The sequence below is a fragment of the Molossus molossus genome, unplaced genomic scaffold, assembly GCF_014108415.1.
Source record: "Molossus molossus isolate mMolMol1 unplaced genomic scaffold, mMolMol1.p scaffold_m16_p_19, whole genome shotgun sequence".
NCBI lineage: Eukaryota > Metazoa > Chordata > Mammalia > Chiroptera > Molossidae > Molossus > Molossus molossus.
This window is the reverse complement of record NW_023425354.1, coordinates 24,591,897-24,607,528: the sequence shown is the minus strand read 5'-3', so window position 1 is coordinate 24,607,528 and position 15,632 is coordinate 24,591,897. Positions and strand designations below refer to the sequence as shown.

The following is a 15,632-nucleotide window of genomic DNA, read 5'->3' as shown; positions in this document are numbered from 1 at the left end:
GAGGGGAGCCGGGTGAGCGACACCGCTCAGTGGAGTGTGTGCAAGCCCACCCACAGACAGAGGGCAGCCTCAAATCAAACACTGCTGTCGCCCAGAAGCTTCAGCGCCAAACCCAGCTACTACTTCGCCTGAAGCCACCTGTGTGCCCTGCTGTGACCTGTGAAAGAAGAGCCCAAACACACTGCTGTGGCAGGTAAGGGATCCGCAGGGCCCGCCATCGGTGCCCTGGGCCCCTGGTACCCGGCGCGTCTGGGCAGTGCTAACATTGGGACTGCACCCTTTTGAGCTGATTAAAAACAACTGAAAACTTTCCAAAGTGCACACAGATGATTTGTGGGCTCCAGTGTGTTGGCTGCGTGGGCGAGAGGATAAAATATGTACTTGGTATAAGTGAGCTTAAGTGGGAAGTTAATGGTGTGTGATTGAGTAGCGATTGCAGCCAGATCTCAGCTCCCGTGGTCAAGGGAAGGATACGTAAAGCCCACAGATAAACAAGTCTCTTCTTTTCAGCCGACGACTCCAACCCTTCTGCGGCTCGGCTTGTGGCCAGGGTGACATCTCCAGCTCCACTGACCTAGATGTGGGGGCCTGTCGTGCGGTCCCGCCCACCCTGCAGGGAGCTGGGAAGGGCCGGCCGGGAGGGCAGGGGGGGAGGCCACGCAGAGGCTGTGCGCCCCAGAGACTGTTCATCATTCTGCGCTCCAGTGCCTGCCCGGGCCCGGCCCCTGTCCCACGCTCAGTCGGTGTTTTGGGGTGTGTGAAGGACAAGTCACAGCTGGGATAACTCTCCATGGAACATCTGGACGTTGATTATATTGGACATGATAGGAAGGCTGTGGCTTCTTTTGAGATCTAGCCAGAAAGCTTCAGGCTTGCTCAGGGGAAGAACGGGAGCCCCCGGAGGGCCAAACTGGCCCGGGAAGATGCGGGAGTTAGTGCTACCGGTTCGCTAACCTCAGGGTCTGGGCAGAGGTGCCCCCCACACCCGCAGGGAGAAGCCAGGACCTGTGCCAGCAGTGGGCTGTGGAGGAGGCCGACGTCCCAGCGTGTCCAGCACCCTGTCAGCTGTGACGGGCCTGCGCTTCCAGGTGCCATCCACTGACCCAGGAGCGTTGAACAAAGCGAGGCGAGGCCGAGGCACCCACGAAGGGCAGCAGTTGCTGGGCAGCCTGCGTGGAAGTCCCGCCACTGGGAAAGCCACGCGGGAGGGGAGCACCCGGGCGTGGGACGCAATCCCGTGACATCTCTGCGGGCACAGAGCGAGTGTGGCGGGCGTGGGTGCACCACTTGGTCGTCACTGTCGTCACGGGCTGGCTGAGGGACAGACACTGCCCTGTGCTTGTGGAGGGCATGGGGGGGAGCAGATGTTTTCAAATGGCGTTTTCTGTCTTCTTCATCTCTGTCGCCTTCCCCCAGTGCTCTCGGGGAGACGGACAGTGTGAACAAGGTCGTTGGCATCACAGTGAAGAAGACCTGGGCTCCCGGCCCAGAGGGGCTGTCGCGAGCCGCGTGGACTTGGGTGGCATGCTGGAGTCGAGCATCTTCCTCATCTGCAGGATTGGGACATCAGCGCCCACCCCGCAGGCGAATCAGGGTTAAGCCACACAAATACACGCACAGCACACCGCTTTGTGCCTGGCCCGGGAATCCGTGAGGTCTGTGAGATGCAGGACCGAGACCAGCGGGACCGATTTCTTTGGTGTTATGATGGCCTAAAAATATGTGCCCCCGGCCCAAAGCCCTTCCTGTCGTTGCTAGTGACCAGCGAGAGGAGGTTGGGGTTGGTGGCCAGGGGCAGCAACAAGTCACAAATGCCCTTGCCCAGTGTACAGTTCTGCCTGGGCCACGGAGAGACCGGACCTGACCCAAGTGAGAGAGAGGGGTCAGGGGACTCACGGAGTCCTGGGAGGGATGGCCAGGCAGGCGCAGTGCCTGTGGCAAAGGGGGATGCTTTCAGGGAGCACGGACGCCCCCACACCCCTGCTTCTGAGCAGTGATGATGTCATCACCAGAACCCTGTTCAAACCCCAGAGGGCACATGCGGATTTCTATTGACCATCTGCATCACACTCCAAGTTCAGACTGGGGCGCCTCCTCTAACGGTCTGGCCAACACTTCCCAAGGGGTCAGTACCGTGACCGCCAACTTCTGGAAATGCCTCCATTGCTTTTTTTCTCTCCGCCCCCCACAAATGAAAAGACATGTCTTTTCTTCTTTCTTTCTTTAAATTTGTAAAACATGTTTCTCTCTCCATCTGTCAGAAATGTGAACGGCAATCACCTTTTTAACAAATCAGAACGGACTCGGTTAGAGATTTGTTGTTGTCGACGGCTGGGAAGATGCTGAGCCTCTCGAGAGTGTCATAAAGTCAGCACTGGTGATCTTTGCTTAATTCTCCCCGGGGATGCTTACGAGGGAGAGAGGGGCAAGAGGATCGCAGAGCCCCCCCCGAAGAAGCTGGGGGGAGCTGTTTCGCGCAGTGCTGGGAGGGAGGGACATCTCACATTTCCCTGTGTCTCAGTTTTCTAAGGGATGGGCAGGGCTTTACCTGTGGGGTATCAGTGAGCCGTCCCTTCCCCCACTGTTACATCCTTCTGATTTTTCTGCATAAGGTGGTACCTGGATCAGCACCTTTTTTTTCCTAGGACAGAAGCTGCCTGAGTCCTCAGGCCCTGACCATGTGAAACAAAGCCCATCATGTCTGCATCTCACTGAGAGGGACCTCACTCTTCATACATCTCATGGGTGTGAAATCATCCTGCAGCTTTTCCTGGTCACACACGCCGCCGCTCTTCCTGTGAATCCTAAGACCCGACAGGCCTGCAAACGGATACCCTGATTGGGGTGGGAATGACAAGAGGAGAAGAAGAAAGGAATGCAAGACACTTACTTTTATAAATATAGAAACGACCACCAATCCGTTCGGGCTCTTTGCAGCTTCGGTGACATTTGTGTACAACTCGTGGTTATAGTGGATGAGCTGCGCCTGCAGGGAGGGAGACACTGGTGAGAACAGCGACCCAGCACTGAGAGGTGTGAGGCACAGCGTGTCCACCCGGCATCCGGGGAAACTGTCAAGTACATGGTAAAACAACGGGAAAGGCGACCTTGCAATTGAAGCGGTTTCAAGGAGATGCGTGTGTGCATGTAAAATTCATGTACACGCACACACATATACAAATATACCCACGCACATTTGCAAATGTTTCCTGGTAACATGCCTTTCTGAAGCTCAGTGCCCATCTGGCTCTGGCTCCATCTGGCTCCGGCTCCATCTCAGGACGCGGCCCCTGAAGGGTGTGTAAAGCGAATTGTCTAGATCAGGAGCAGAGCTGCCCTGCGGGGCGGACGTGCTGCACCAGCAGCTGCCACTGAGCCCGTAGATCCTCCTCAGGCTGCTGGGCGGTTGCCGGGCACTGTCAGGTCCTGATGGAGACAGAGCCGAGGGCGTGGGCTCCCGACGCGCCAGCCTGCCCCGCTCGTCCCATTGGGTCCCATTGTGCGGGGCTCAATGTCTGCCTCCTTCCGTGAGCATCGGCAATGTGCCTGCTGAGACCTTGTGCAGAGGCCTGTGGGGACCAGAGGCACCCTGGAGCTGTGTGCCACTAAAACAGGTTTTCCCTCTGTTGCCTATTTTTTAAAAAATGTTTTCTTTAAAAAAATTGTGAAATAAGCATACGTCAATAGCCACACGGATGCCCCAGCAATTCTGAGCCCCACAACTGCTACTCCACCTCAGTGGGGCTCAATCATTCCCCCTGAAGAAGAGTGTGATTCTCTCCTGGGATTCGGCTACGGTGTTAACACGGGTTTTTAAACAGTATGGAAGCATAATTTTTGTAACAAAATAAAAAACAGCGAGGGGACAAAGTGATAGTCCCCTCCCCACCTCTGTCTAATCTTAGCCCGAACAATACGATTATTAACAATTTAGAATTTATTTTCCCAGTTTTTTTTTTTTTTTTTTGCGCTTCTAAATCTCACACACACTAACCATGTAGGGCTTAAAGATATATGAGTAAATTCCTAGAAATGTATAAACTACCAGGATTGAATCAAGGGAAAAAATAGAAACCTGAACAAATGAACACAAATATGGAAATTGAAGTAACAATAATAATAAAAAACCCCACAAAACCTCCCAGTAAAGACAAGCTGGACCAGATAGCTCCACAGGTGACTTTTATCAGACATTCAAGGAAGAATTCATACCAATCCTCCCTGAAGTCTTCCAAAGAAAGAGAAAAAGAAGGAATCCTTCCAAACTCATTTTATGAGGCCAGCATCACCCTGATACCAGAGCCAGATAAGACACTTCAAGAAAAGAAAACTACAGGCCAATATCCCTAATGAACACAGACACAACAATCTTCATTACAATACTAGCAAATCAAGTTCAACAGCACATTAAAGGGATTATGCATCCTCACCAATGGGACTTATTCCTGGGATGCAAAGATGGCTCAATATATACAAAATGATGTGATTCACCATATGAACAGAATGAAAGACAAAAATACATGATCACCTCTAATAAATTCAAAAAAGCATTTGACATAATTCACCATTCATGATAAAATTGTTTTAAAAAGGCACAGAAGAAACTTATCTCAACACAATAATGACAATACCTGAGAAATCCACAGCTATGATCATAATCAATGGGGAAGAACTGAAAACGTTTCCTCCAAGATCCAGTACAAGGCAAGGATGCCCACAGTTGCCACTTTTATTCACCAAAGTACTGGAAGTCCTAGCCAGAGAAATGAGACCAGAAAATGAAATAAAAAGCATCCAAATTGGAAAGAAAAAAGTAAAATGGTCTTTGTTTGCAGCTGATATAGTCATATATGTGGAAGACTCAACAACAACCAAAAACTTGGAACTAATAAATGAATTCCGTAATGTTGCAGGATTCAAAAATCAACATACAAAAGTTGGTAGCATTGCTATATGCTAACAATGAATTATCTGAAAAGAAAAATTAAGAAAACAATCCCATTTATGATAGTGACAAAAGGAAAAAAATACTTAGAAACACTTAACCAAAAAAGTGAAGACTTATACACTGATGAAAGAAACTAAAGAAGACACAGATAAATAAAAAGACAACCCATGTTCATGGATTGTAAGAATTAATACTGTTAAAATGTCCATACAACTCAAAGTGGCCTACAATGCCATTCCTATCAAATTTCCAATGCCATTCTTTACAGAAATAATAAAAAAAAAAACTATCCTAATGTTTATGTGGTACTACCAAAGACCCCGAATAACCAAAGCATTCTTGAGCATCAAGAACTAAGCAGGGGGCATCACATTTCCTGCTTCTGAAATATATCACAAAACTATAGTGATCAAAACAGTGTGGTGCTGGCATAAAAACAGATGTATAGACCAATGGAACAGAATACAGAGCCCAGAAATAAATTTACACATTTATAGTCAACGAATCTTTGCCAAGAGTACCAAGAACACACAACAGGAAAGGATAGTCTGTCTCTTCAATAATTGATGTTGGGAACACTGGATAGCCACATGCAGAAGAATGAAACTGGACCCTTATCTCACACCGTATACAAAATCAACTCAAAATGGATTAAAGACTTACACATAATATCTGAAATTATAAAATTATTAGAAGAAAAACACAGGGAAAAGTTTCTTGACATTGGTTTTGACAATGATTTTTTGGTCATGACACCAAGGCACGGGCAACAGAAACAAAAATATAGATACGTGGGCTTACATCAAAGTAAACTGCACAGCAAAGGAAAACAATAAAAAGTGAAAAGGCAACCTACAGAACGTGACAAAATATTTGCAAACCATACATCTGATAAGGGGTTAATATCCAAGGAATATATATAAGGAATTCATACAACTCCATAGCAAAAAGGTAAATAGCTAGATTGAAAAATGGGCCACGAATATGAACAATTACTAAGACACACAAATGGCCAGTAGGAACATGAACAGGTGTTCAACATCACTAATCGTCAGGGAAATGCAAATCAAAGCCACAAGGAGATAGCACCTCACACCTGTTAAAATGGGCTATTCCAAAGAAGACAATAGATAACAAGTGGTGAGGATGTGGAGAAAAGGGAACTCTTGTACACTGTTGGTGGGAGTGTAAACTGGTACAACTATTATGGAAAACTGTATGGTGTTCCCTCAGGAAAGTCAATATAGAACTACCATATGATCCAGATTCCTGCTTCTGGGTATATATCCAAAGGAAATCCAGATCTGAAAGAGATATTTGAACTTCCATGTTCACGACAGCATTATTCATAATAATAGCCAAGATATGGAAACAACGTGTCACTGATGAATGACTAGATAAAGAACATATATAATAGAATGTTATTCAGCCTTAAAAAAGAAGATCCTGCCATTTGCAACAATATGCTAAGTGAAATAAGCCAGGCACAGAAAGAGAAATATGTATGATCTTGCTTATAATATAAAATAGTCAAAACTCACAGAAGCGGAGAATAGAATGGTGGTTGTCAGGTTTTGGGGGAGGGAGAAATGAGATGTTGGTCAAAGGGTACAAAGTTTAATTACGCATGATGAACGAGTTCTGGGGATCTAATATACTGCATGGTGACCATAGTTAACAGTACTGTATTGTGTACTTGAAAGTTGTTAAGAGAATAAATCTTAAATCTTCTCAACACACACATGCAAATGGCAACTATGGGGAGGTGATGGATGTATTATTTATCTTGAGTATGGCTATTTTGTCACGATGTATACACATACCAAAACATCACGTTCTATACCATAAATATATACAATGTTTTACATGTCAAAGCATCTCAATAAAGTTGTCAAAAATAAAAAAGTGAGAAAAAAACAACAATGGAAATGTAATCATGTATAATCCTGACTCTGAATTTGTTTTTTTTTAATTTAAAAATAGTTTGCGACTATCTTTCTAAGTCAATGGGCTCAGATCCCCCGAAGCCTTTCCAACAGCTGTAGAAGTCTCTACTGCATGAAAGCCCCTGAGGTATTTAACCGTCTCTCACTAGCTTTCAGGTTGCTTTCCACTTTTTTGTCTCTTGTCAACAATGTTACAGCAAGCCCAGCATTTATCTTCCTGTAAGGGTGTTAGCATTTTCCACCGGCTGATTTGAGAACCCAATGAGACAGTGAATGCAAGAGTGATTTGTGACGGAACGTATAAGAGAATGTTCACTCTTAACAATATCCCGTATTGCATTAAAAAAAGAAGGCGATGTTTTAGAAGTTAACAAAAGTCAATGATCAATACAGTGCTTTTCCTTGATCTTTGGAAAAAAACCACTTCAAAGACAGTGGTTTGTAACCTTCACTGTGCATCCAGATCACCTGGGTGCTTTTAAAACCTACCTATGCCCGTCCCTCCAATTCTGAATGGACTTGGGGGTGGGGACAGGGAACTGGTATTTGTTAAATGCTCTCCAGCTAGAAGGCAGCTGGAGGGGACAGCCAGTGCAACATGATCAATAAGCATCAACATCCCATCAGTGCCCACTCAGATGGACGGGACCTTGAACCTGAGGCTATCCCGAACATCTCGAGTCAGTACAGCAGCTCACGGAAGGAGCACATGATACCGCTGCTCTTGAAATATCTCATTTGCTTATTGCCTTTTCACTTCTTGTGAGTTTTGCCAATGGTGGCAGATGGTTATGCAGCAGCTGCTCTGCCATCAGAAGGGCAACCACAGGCAGGGGCTGGTGAAATGTTCTGCCTGTGCAGGGCTCAGGCCAGGCAGGTTTAGTAGACCCATGCTCATCAGTTGGCTCCCTCCCTCCTTCCCTTCCTCCAGCCCACACGCACAGCCAGGGCTCTGCAGGTGGAGAAGTGTTGCCATGTGAAAGAACCAGGAGCTGGGGGGGGCCCTGCCACACCCCCCTTCAGTATCGAGTAAGCGTCTCAGTGAGAATCAAAACACATCCTGCCATCTGCTGAGATCTTCCCACCAGGTGACCTCTGAAGACCCCTGGGGATGTGCCGGTGCTTCCAGGCCTGCCTTGAAATTTCAGCATGTTCTGAGAACCACGCCTCGGAGAGTAGGAAGTAGAAGGCGATCCAGTGGAGTGACCCTTCTCTCCAACTTACAAGACTGAAAAAGGCAGGAAGACGTCTCCCAGGTGCCCCACACTAGTAGGAGCCAGGGTCGGTGAGAAAGGGGCTGACAAGTAGAGGGGTGAGGTGCGCTCGCCTCTAAGCTCAAGCTAACACATTAGAAGTCTGATCTGAAGTCTTGCCTCCTCTTTGTTCCAAGGTAAGCTGGCTAGGATTCTGATACCATAAACATTGGTTTCTATTAGGAGTTGGTTGATGTGACACCGTTGTAATTAACCTCGTTATAAATAACAGGAAAAGCGCACAGGGAAGGCCAAATATTATAGGCATGTCATTTGTGCAGCTTTGCCAGGAAGCTGCAGTTTAACACGCCCCAGGAAGCCACCGGTCTATTCTCCACAGGTCGCTGGGGGAAGGGGCTGGACAGGGGGAGAACAGACGCAGGCTCAGCAAAGTCTGGGTGACATGGGGAAGGTACTTGCCTGTCAGTCACACCTGGGAACAGGTCACTGGCTAGAGTAGGCATGGCCATGGCAAGCATGGGAAGATTTGAGATATTTAATCCCCTAAAAAAAAGAAGCTTGTTTTCTTGTGTTTGGGGGACTCCAGGGACTCTTGTTGCAGGGGCACGCTCTCTTGGCTCCCCTGCATTCACCTACGTGGCTCGTGGCCATGTGGACCCCCCATGCGCCTGATGCTGCACTAGACCTAATTCCACCATGGAAGAGAAACTTTGGGCTCTGACTCTGCTTTTGGCTGTACTAAAGGGATGTAAGTCCATGAAAATAAAGCCTTCTACCACATCCGATCCTCTCGTGGGGGCCTTGGAAATGCTTATTCCAGCAGTACCCCAAGAACCCCACTCCCACCAGCAACAGAGAAAGACCATCTACGCTTTTCCCTGGTAACAGATGGGCTGCCTCTTGTATTGGGTTGAATCATATGACATTGACTGTTTTGATCTACAAAAATGGTGATTTTATAGAGTTAACATTATCTTAAAATAAAGCTACTCTGATTGCAGCAATCCCCCACCAGCCCCCGCCTGCCCACACAAATCAGATGTGAAGAAGATGACACAGGGCGTCACTACTCCCTGTGCCGTGCAGGGACCGCAGCAGCCTCGCCACCTGGAGCTTGTGAGAAAGGCGGACTCTTGAACCTGACCCTAGACCTCCCGCACCAAGATCTGCATTTTAACCAAGTCCCAGAGATTCAAACACACATTAGTAGTGATTCAAACGCACGTTCGTAGTGATTCAAACGCACATTAGTAGTGATTCAAACGCACGTTCATAGTGGTTGAGAATTGCGGTTTCAGCAGATACTGTTGGCTGGTGAGCAGAGTTCTCCTTTGTCTGACTGTTCCCCCTCTTCCAGGACACTTTGTCTGTGTTAAGGGGTGTACGCTGGCCGGCAGGCTGAGTCCAGATCACAGGAGTCCTGGAATGGAGCTGTGGCCGGGCTCTGAGCGAGGATGAGAGCGTCAGCGTGGACTGTAGAGGGCGGGACAGCAGGGAGAGGCTGGAGGAGGGCGGGTGTACTTCCAGGTGGTGGCTGTAGGCAGACATCCAGCCCACAGGACGCGGCAGTGTTTAGAATGTGCGTGTGGCTGGTGAGTGGGCACCAACGGACTCCCTGGGCCTCGGAACAGCCAGGACCACCGGGAGACCCAGGAGGCAGCTTGGCAGCAGCCAGACTTCTTGTTCCCACCTGCCAGACTACAACCTTGGCATCCACGGCAAGAGGGAAAGATGTCTGAGGACGTGCACTAGTTCAGGCACCAAGAGCAGAGGGCTTCCCTGGGAAAAAGCAGCTTCCCCTCCACCCACCTCCCAGGTCTTTGTCGGGGGGCAACCACGCTGCCTGGGGCTGTTGCCCTCTTCCTCCCCAGCCAGGCACAGTGGTGCCAGTCCAATACCTGCCAGCCACTCACAATGTGCAAGGGTGTGGTGGGTCTGGGGGAAGGCGGTCACTGCTTGTCCTGCCATTCATTTGGGGTGGGGAGCAGCCACACGAAGATGCTAGGAAGAGTCAGACTGGCAGGAGGGTTCTAAATGTGATGTCCATGGAATACTTCTTCCCAGCTTAGGTACTATTTTAAAATCCAAACCCCCAAAGTCAGAATGTTGAATAATTTAGATAAGCACTAAGCTGTGGTTTAACTGACCCCCAACTTGGGGGGCTTACTCAAGGTAATCAGAGTGTTTGGCCACGAAATAGAGGATCGATTAGTGAATGTGTGACCTTCTGAGCAAGTGCACACGGCAACTAAGACTGCAGGGACAATGTTGAAACCGCACACGAGAGCGAACTCGGGGGCTCATGATGGCATGCTAATGAAACACCAAGTTCAGTGTTCATTAAAGAGACACCCCGAGGACCTCTGCTAGTCTCGCTGGAACGGCCACCGGATTACTGGAAATTACTTCGTAATCTTGACTCTATTTTAATTTAGATTGGTGTCCTAGAGAAGTTTCCTGGAAACGCAAGGCTGAGAAAAGGCTGTCTTAGAGGAAGAAATACGACACCACTGGTGTTCCCGGTGCTCAGACTGGCGGATGCCGTGACCCGGTGCATTCTCTGTGTCAAGTTGTCCGTGACCTGCTGTGACGCTCCGTTGTGTGGCACTAGCTCAAACCTTGCGTGCTCATCCCAGAACACCCTGCCTCACCCCAGTCCTTTGCAGGGACCTGGACTTCGTTCATTCAAAAAAATCCTCGAGGGCCAACCAGGTGCCGAGGCCAGGTGGGACAAGACTGATGGAGTCCTTGCCCCCTAGAGGCAGTTTCAGATGGTGGCAAGAGCTGCGAAGGAAACTCGCCCGGTTTTGGCTTGCAAAGTGGACGGCAGCAATGGAAAGAATGAGGCGAGGGGCGTCAGGCAGTGCAGTTGGGGAAGCCTCCCTGCAGATGTACATCGGAGCTGAGTTCTGATGACGACGAGGAGTCAGTTTTGGGGAGACTGGGAAGATCGAAGGGAGGTGCGCTGCTGGGAGAGAGCACGGAGTCTGAGGTAGGCACAGCTGCACACAGCTGGGGAAGAAGGGGGAAGGTGCCTAAGGCGGGGACGAGCTCATGCAGGGCTTTCTAGACCATGGTGAGGAGCTTTGATTTAATTCCAAGCGCAACAGGTAGTCACTGGTTTTAGGAAGATACCAACAGAAAGATCCTTCTGGCTGCTCTTGGAGGGCCAAGTGGAGACAGAGGAGGCCTTGTCTACCCTTCCTTCCCTTTCAGCGCTGCCCTGGCTTAGCTCGCCCAGGGCATCCTCCACGAACCGCTGACGTTAGCGTCAGTGAGCATCTCTGTTCCCACGGCGCTCTCCCCTGGGCGCAGCTCAAAATATCTGACAACCAGCGTGGCCTGGGTACCGAGTGCCCTGAAAATACGTGAAGCCGTGATTTCAACCGGTGTGCTGCCAGAATTTGTTTTTTTTATCCTCACCCGAGGACACTTTTTCATATTTGTTCAGATAGAGTGGGAGGGGGAGAGAGAGAGAAACATCGACATGAAAGGGACACATTGAGTGGTTGCCACCCACAGGACCCAACCAGGGCCGGGGACAAACTGCAACCGAGGTGCGTGCCCTTAGCGGGAACTGAACCCGGGTCTCTCTGGGCCGCAGGCCGATGCTCTAACCGCTGAGCCAAACTGGCCAGGGCGCTGCCAGAATTTTTCAAACGTGCAACACCTGACTATTTAGTTAGGGACACTGACCTCTTTTCCCTTAGACTGTCGAATAAAAAACATGACAACAGCCAGCACAACAATAGCTGTCTGGTGTGAATGAATAAAAATTACACCTATTTTTTTGTCGGATTGGCAAAAAATGTATTTTTTTGGTGTGCCATAGAATTTTAGGAATTAGTTTGTGTGTGCCGTGAAACAAGACAGGTTGAAAATTGCTGTGTTACGCCAAACACAGCTGGTATGGTCACATGGGCGCTGAACATCATTGTTGACATCAGTCATCATCATCATTTGTTGTTGATCGTCACCAGCATTTGTTGAGCATTTCTTTGTACCAGCAAAAATACCACCCCATTAAATTCTCGTAAGATTCCAGGAAATAGAGCTATTGTCTCCATTTGAGTCATGGGCCATGGAGTGATTCTTTGCTCAAGGAAGTGCTAGGAGCTGGGATTATGCCTAGTTCCTCTGCCTATAGAGTTCACACTCACAAATCATGTAAGTCTGAAACTCTTCCCTTTGTGTCTATCGCTACTTTTGTAGTTAATCAGCTTAACAATAACCCACAACCTTCGGACCAACTTACTTTTGAATAAACATCTCAAGGGCACGGATATCCATCATCATATCCCTGGGGTGTGTCATGGGACTTGGCTTGAAAATGTTGGCAAGTGTTTGCTGAATGAATCCTAATTCTACATCTTTTAATAATGAAGAAAGTAAGATCAGAGAGGGGCTATGTCTTGCCCACAATCGTGTAATCATTCCTGCATCCGTTCCTTCAACAAGTGTTTATTGAGCAACTACTAGGCAAGGGAGAGTGGACTAGTTTGAAGTCAAACAGGGAGGCAGGACCAGACCACAGAGGGCCTGGTAGGCTGAGCTATGGGGTCTGGATTCCATTCTGATGATGGAGAATTGTGTTTATTCCTAGAATTATCTTAGGATCGAATGCAATGCTTCTTCTGTGTCCCAAAACTGAAGCGAGGAGTCTGACAAAGATAGGTCTTTGGTGACCAGTAATTCAGCTTTCAAGGAAAGTACTCATCTTTACCAAACGAGCCAACCTTCTTGGGAGACATGCTCCCAAGTCGACCGCACGCTGTTCTTGTCATCAGTTAGGCTGGGAGCAGCCTCTGGTGTGAAGGTCTCAAACAGAGCTTTCCCCCCTTTGTAGGAGGTGCCTCCCAGAGCATGACGGGTGGCTGCGCGCTCGGCCTTCACACCTCGGCGGGGAGACCAGGTTGGCAGACCCTGAGGTACACACCTTAGTTTGTCTTTCTCAGTGTGATGCTCCATTAACTGAAGCCCCTTAATGAGCTCGAGCAAGCGAAGCCTTGTATCAGAGGACCACGTGCGACATTCAGAGTGACGCTCCCACCACCTTAGCCCTGCTTAAACACCTCCGTGGCTTCCCATTGCCTTTAAGACAGCAACCAAATCTGAGCCTTGCATGACCCTGGACCTTTCCAACCAAGCCTCCGTGTCCAATGTGCTCTGGCCACCGTGACCTCCTTTCAGCCTCCCTCACACACCTTGCTTCCTCCTTCCCTAAGCCTGTGCGTATGCTGTTCCCTCTGCTTAGAACACCCGTCCCTCCCCCTCTGTGCCTGACCCTCATTTTCGAACTCCTTCAGATCTGAGCTCAAGGGTCGCCTCTTGAGAGAGATTCCTACAACCACTCTCAGGCACCCTGTGCCTTCCCTCTCGGAAGCGCCCGTCATGGTTTTATGTCAACATTTATCGTGTGATTGGGTAATGCCCACTACTTTCACTAGACTCTAAGCTTCATCCAGCAAAAAACTGTTTCTGATTGGTCCCCACGATGTCTCCAACACCCAGCCCAGTACCTGGAACATATTAGCAGTAGCAAGGGAGAAATAATTGTTCAATTAATGAATGAAGCCATACTGATGGTCAATAATAAAACAAAATGCCACGTCCTGAGCAAGAGGGAGAGCAAGGTGCTTGGCTGAGCCGCAAGGGAAAAGCCTGTAATCCTAAAGCGTATCTCTAACGGAAACCCAGAAACTCAATGTCACGCTGAGCTACGTGAATGGCAAAGCCTGGCTTCACCACGGGTGCCCTTGGGCAAGGCAGGCCTCTCATCAATAAATAGGAATAATAATACTAACTGCCTCATAGAATTGTGGGGATGATTTTATGAGACAGACTATATAAAGCCTTTAGTCCAGAGACTGGCATGCAGTAATCACTCAACAATTAGCTATTATTGTTTTTGTTGTCTGTAATTATCATAGAAGCAGCAGGGAATAGAGCCTTCAGCTCCTACAGGAATAGGGGTTAGGTGGATGCAGCCTCCTCTTCTGGGTCCTAACTGAGTCTGTTCTCCCAAAGAAACTTGAGGAAGGCATTCCCTATGCATAACCTTTCCAATGTATCGGGTCCTGTTCAGACATGTCTGTTCTGGGCACTGGATGAGGTCAGAGCTTGTAGAGAGCAGGGCATCCTCAGAGGGTCACACTGCGACTCAGCAGGCGGCAGACATTTCTGTAAAGGGTCGGACAGTAAACATTCTCAGCTGTGGGCTGTATGTATGGTCTCCGCCACGGCTCCTCCGTTCTGCTTCTGTGTGAAAGCAGCCACGGGGAAAATATAAAAGAATGGGTGTGGCTGGGTTCCAATAAGACTTTGTTTGCAAAAACAGGTGGCAGTCTGTGGTTGGCCAACGCTGCTGGTTTAAATTTGAGAGCTGAATAAAAAACTTCAGGGGCATTATTTTCCAGAACGCGTTCTAGAGCGATAGGAAGAAGCATACGTAGAAAAAAATCGAAGTATTAACCTCTCTTTCGTCTAGTGGTTACCGTTTCACATTTCTATAGCCCTTTAAACTTTCAAGGCGTGTTCAACTCACATGAGTTTAATTCCAGTCAACACACAAGTCCCAAGTGCCCCAGGATGCCAGACCCCAGGAGTCCGGAGACCAATGCTGCATATTCCATATCCTTGAGGAGCTCACCCCTATGACCCCATTGGTTCCTGAAATAGGCCAAGCGTGAAAGGAAAGCACAGAGAGGTTAAGCAACTCTTTGCAGGTCACACAGCCAAACAGGGAGCCAGGCCCACTTTGCTTTCATGTGTACACACGTTTTCTTCCCGCAAGAAAGTAAAAAGGAAAGAAAAGGTGTTTTAAGTTGGAAGAGAGGTCACATTTCAGCAGCTATTGCTGGAACAACAATTATAAGCTAGAACTTATTTATAGAAAGTCATTAACAAGTTTGACTTTAAGTGCAGGAGCACACCCGGTCTACAGAGAGGCACCCAGTTGGATGTTTACCAACCGCCACATTCTCACCCAGAGGTTTGGCAATTATCACAGGTCCGCCTGGTGACCGATGGCTTCCTGCACTTTAAGACACGGAATACAACTGTGGCTAAAAATAAATAAGAGCCTATAATTTCATTGACTGAAGACCCCCAAATGTGGTTCAGCTATCACAGCAACCTAGAAAAGCAGAGTAAAAGATGGTATTTCCTCCCCCAGAAGATAACAAAACCTGGATTGTAGAGCCTGGTGCTTTTCATTGAGTTGCGTGGGTTCGTACAAGTATCGAGGAGTACGTTTGGGGGCAGGATGGTACTGGAAAAGGCAAAGCTCTGAGCCTACTCTCTTCTGTCCAAGTAGCCTCGGGCCAGCTGCTCAGCTAACCCTCAGTGCCTTAGTCTCTTCACCTGTAAAATGGGGACGAATCTAAGGGTGGTGGTGGGAATGTAATGAGCTGATCCCTCACACCGTCTGTCAGGAACTAGGCAGGGTACAATCAAGCAAGCGAAATCAATGGGGTGACAGGACCACACATACAAAAGGCAGATGCCAAATGGTCCCTATTTTTC

The 15,632-nt window shown here is 48.4% G+C and overlaps 1 protein-coding gene across 2 annotated transcripts in view; it reads right to left on the bottom strand.

Annotated features, from left to right (window-relative positions):
* The window catches only part of CA10 (carbonic anhydrase 10), a 460,283-nt gene that overhangs the window by 20,791 nt on the left and 423,860 nt on the right, over nt 1-15,632 (bottom strand). For both annotated transcript variants that reach the window (XM_036268332.1, XM_036268331.1), the window contains one exon: nt 2,891-2,986. In XM_036268332.1, the coding sequence (XP_036124225.1) occupies nt 2,891-2,986 (96 nt within the window). The remainder of the gene's footprint in view (nt 1-2,890; nt 2,987-15,632) is intronic.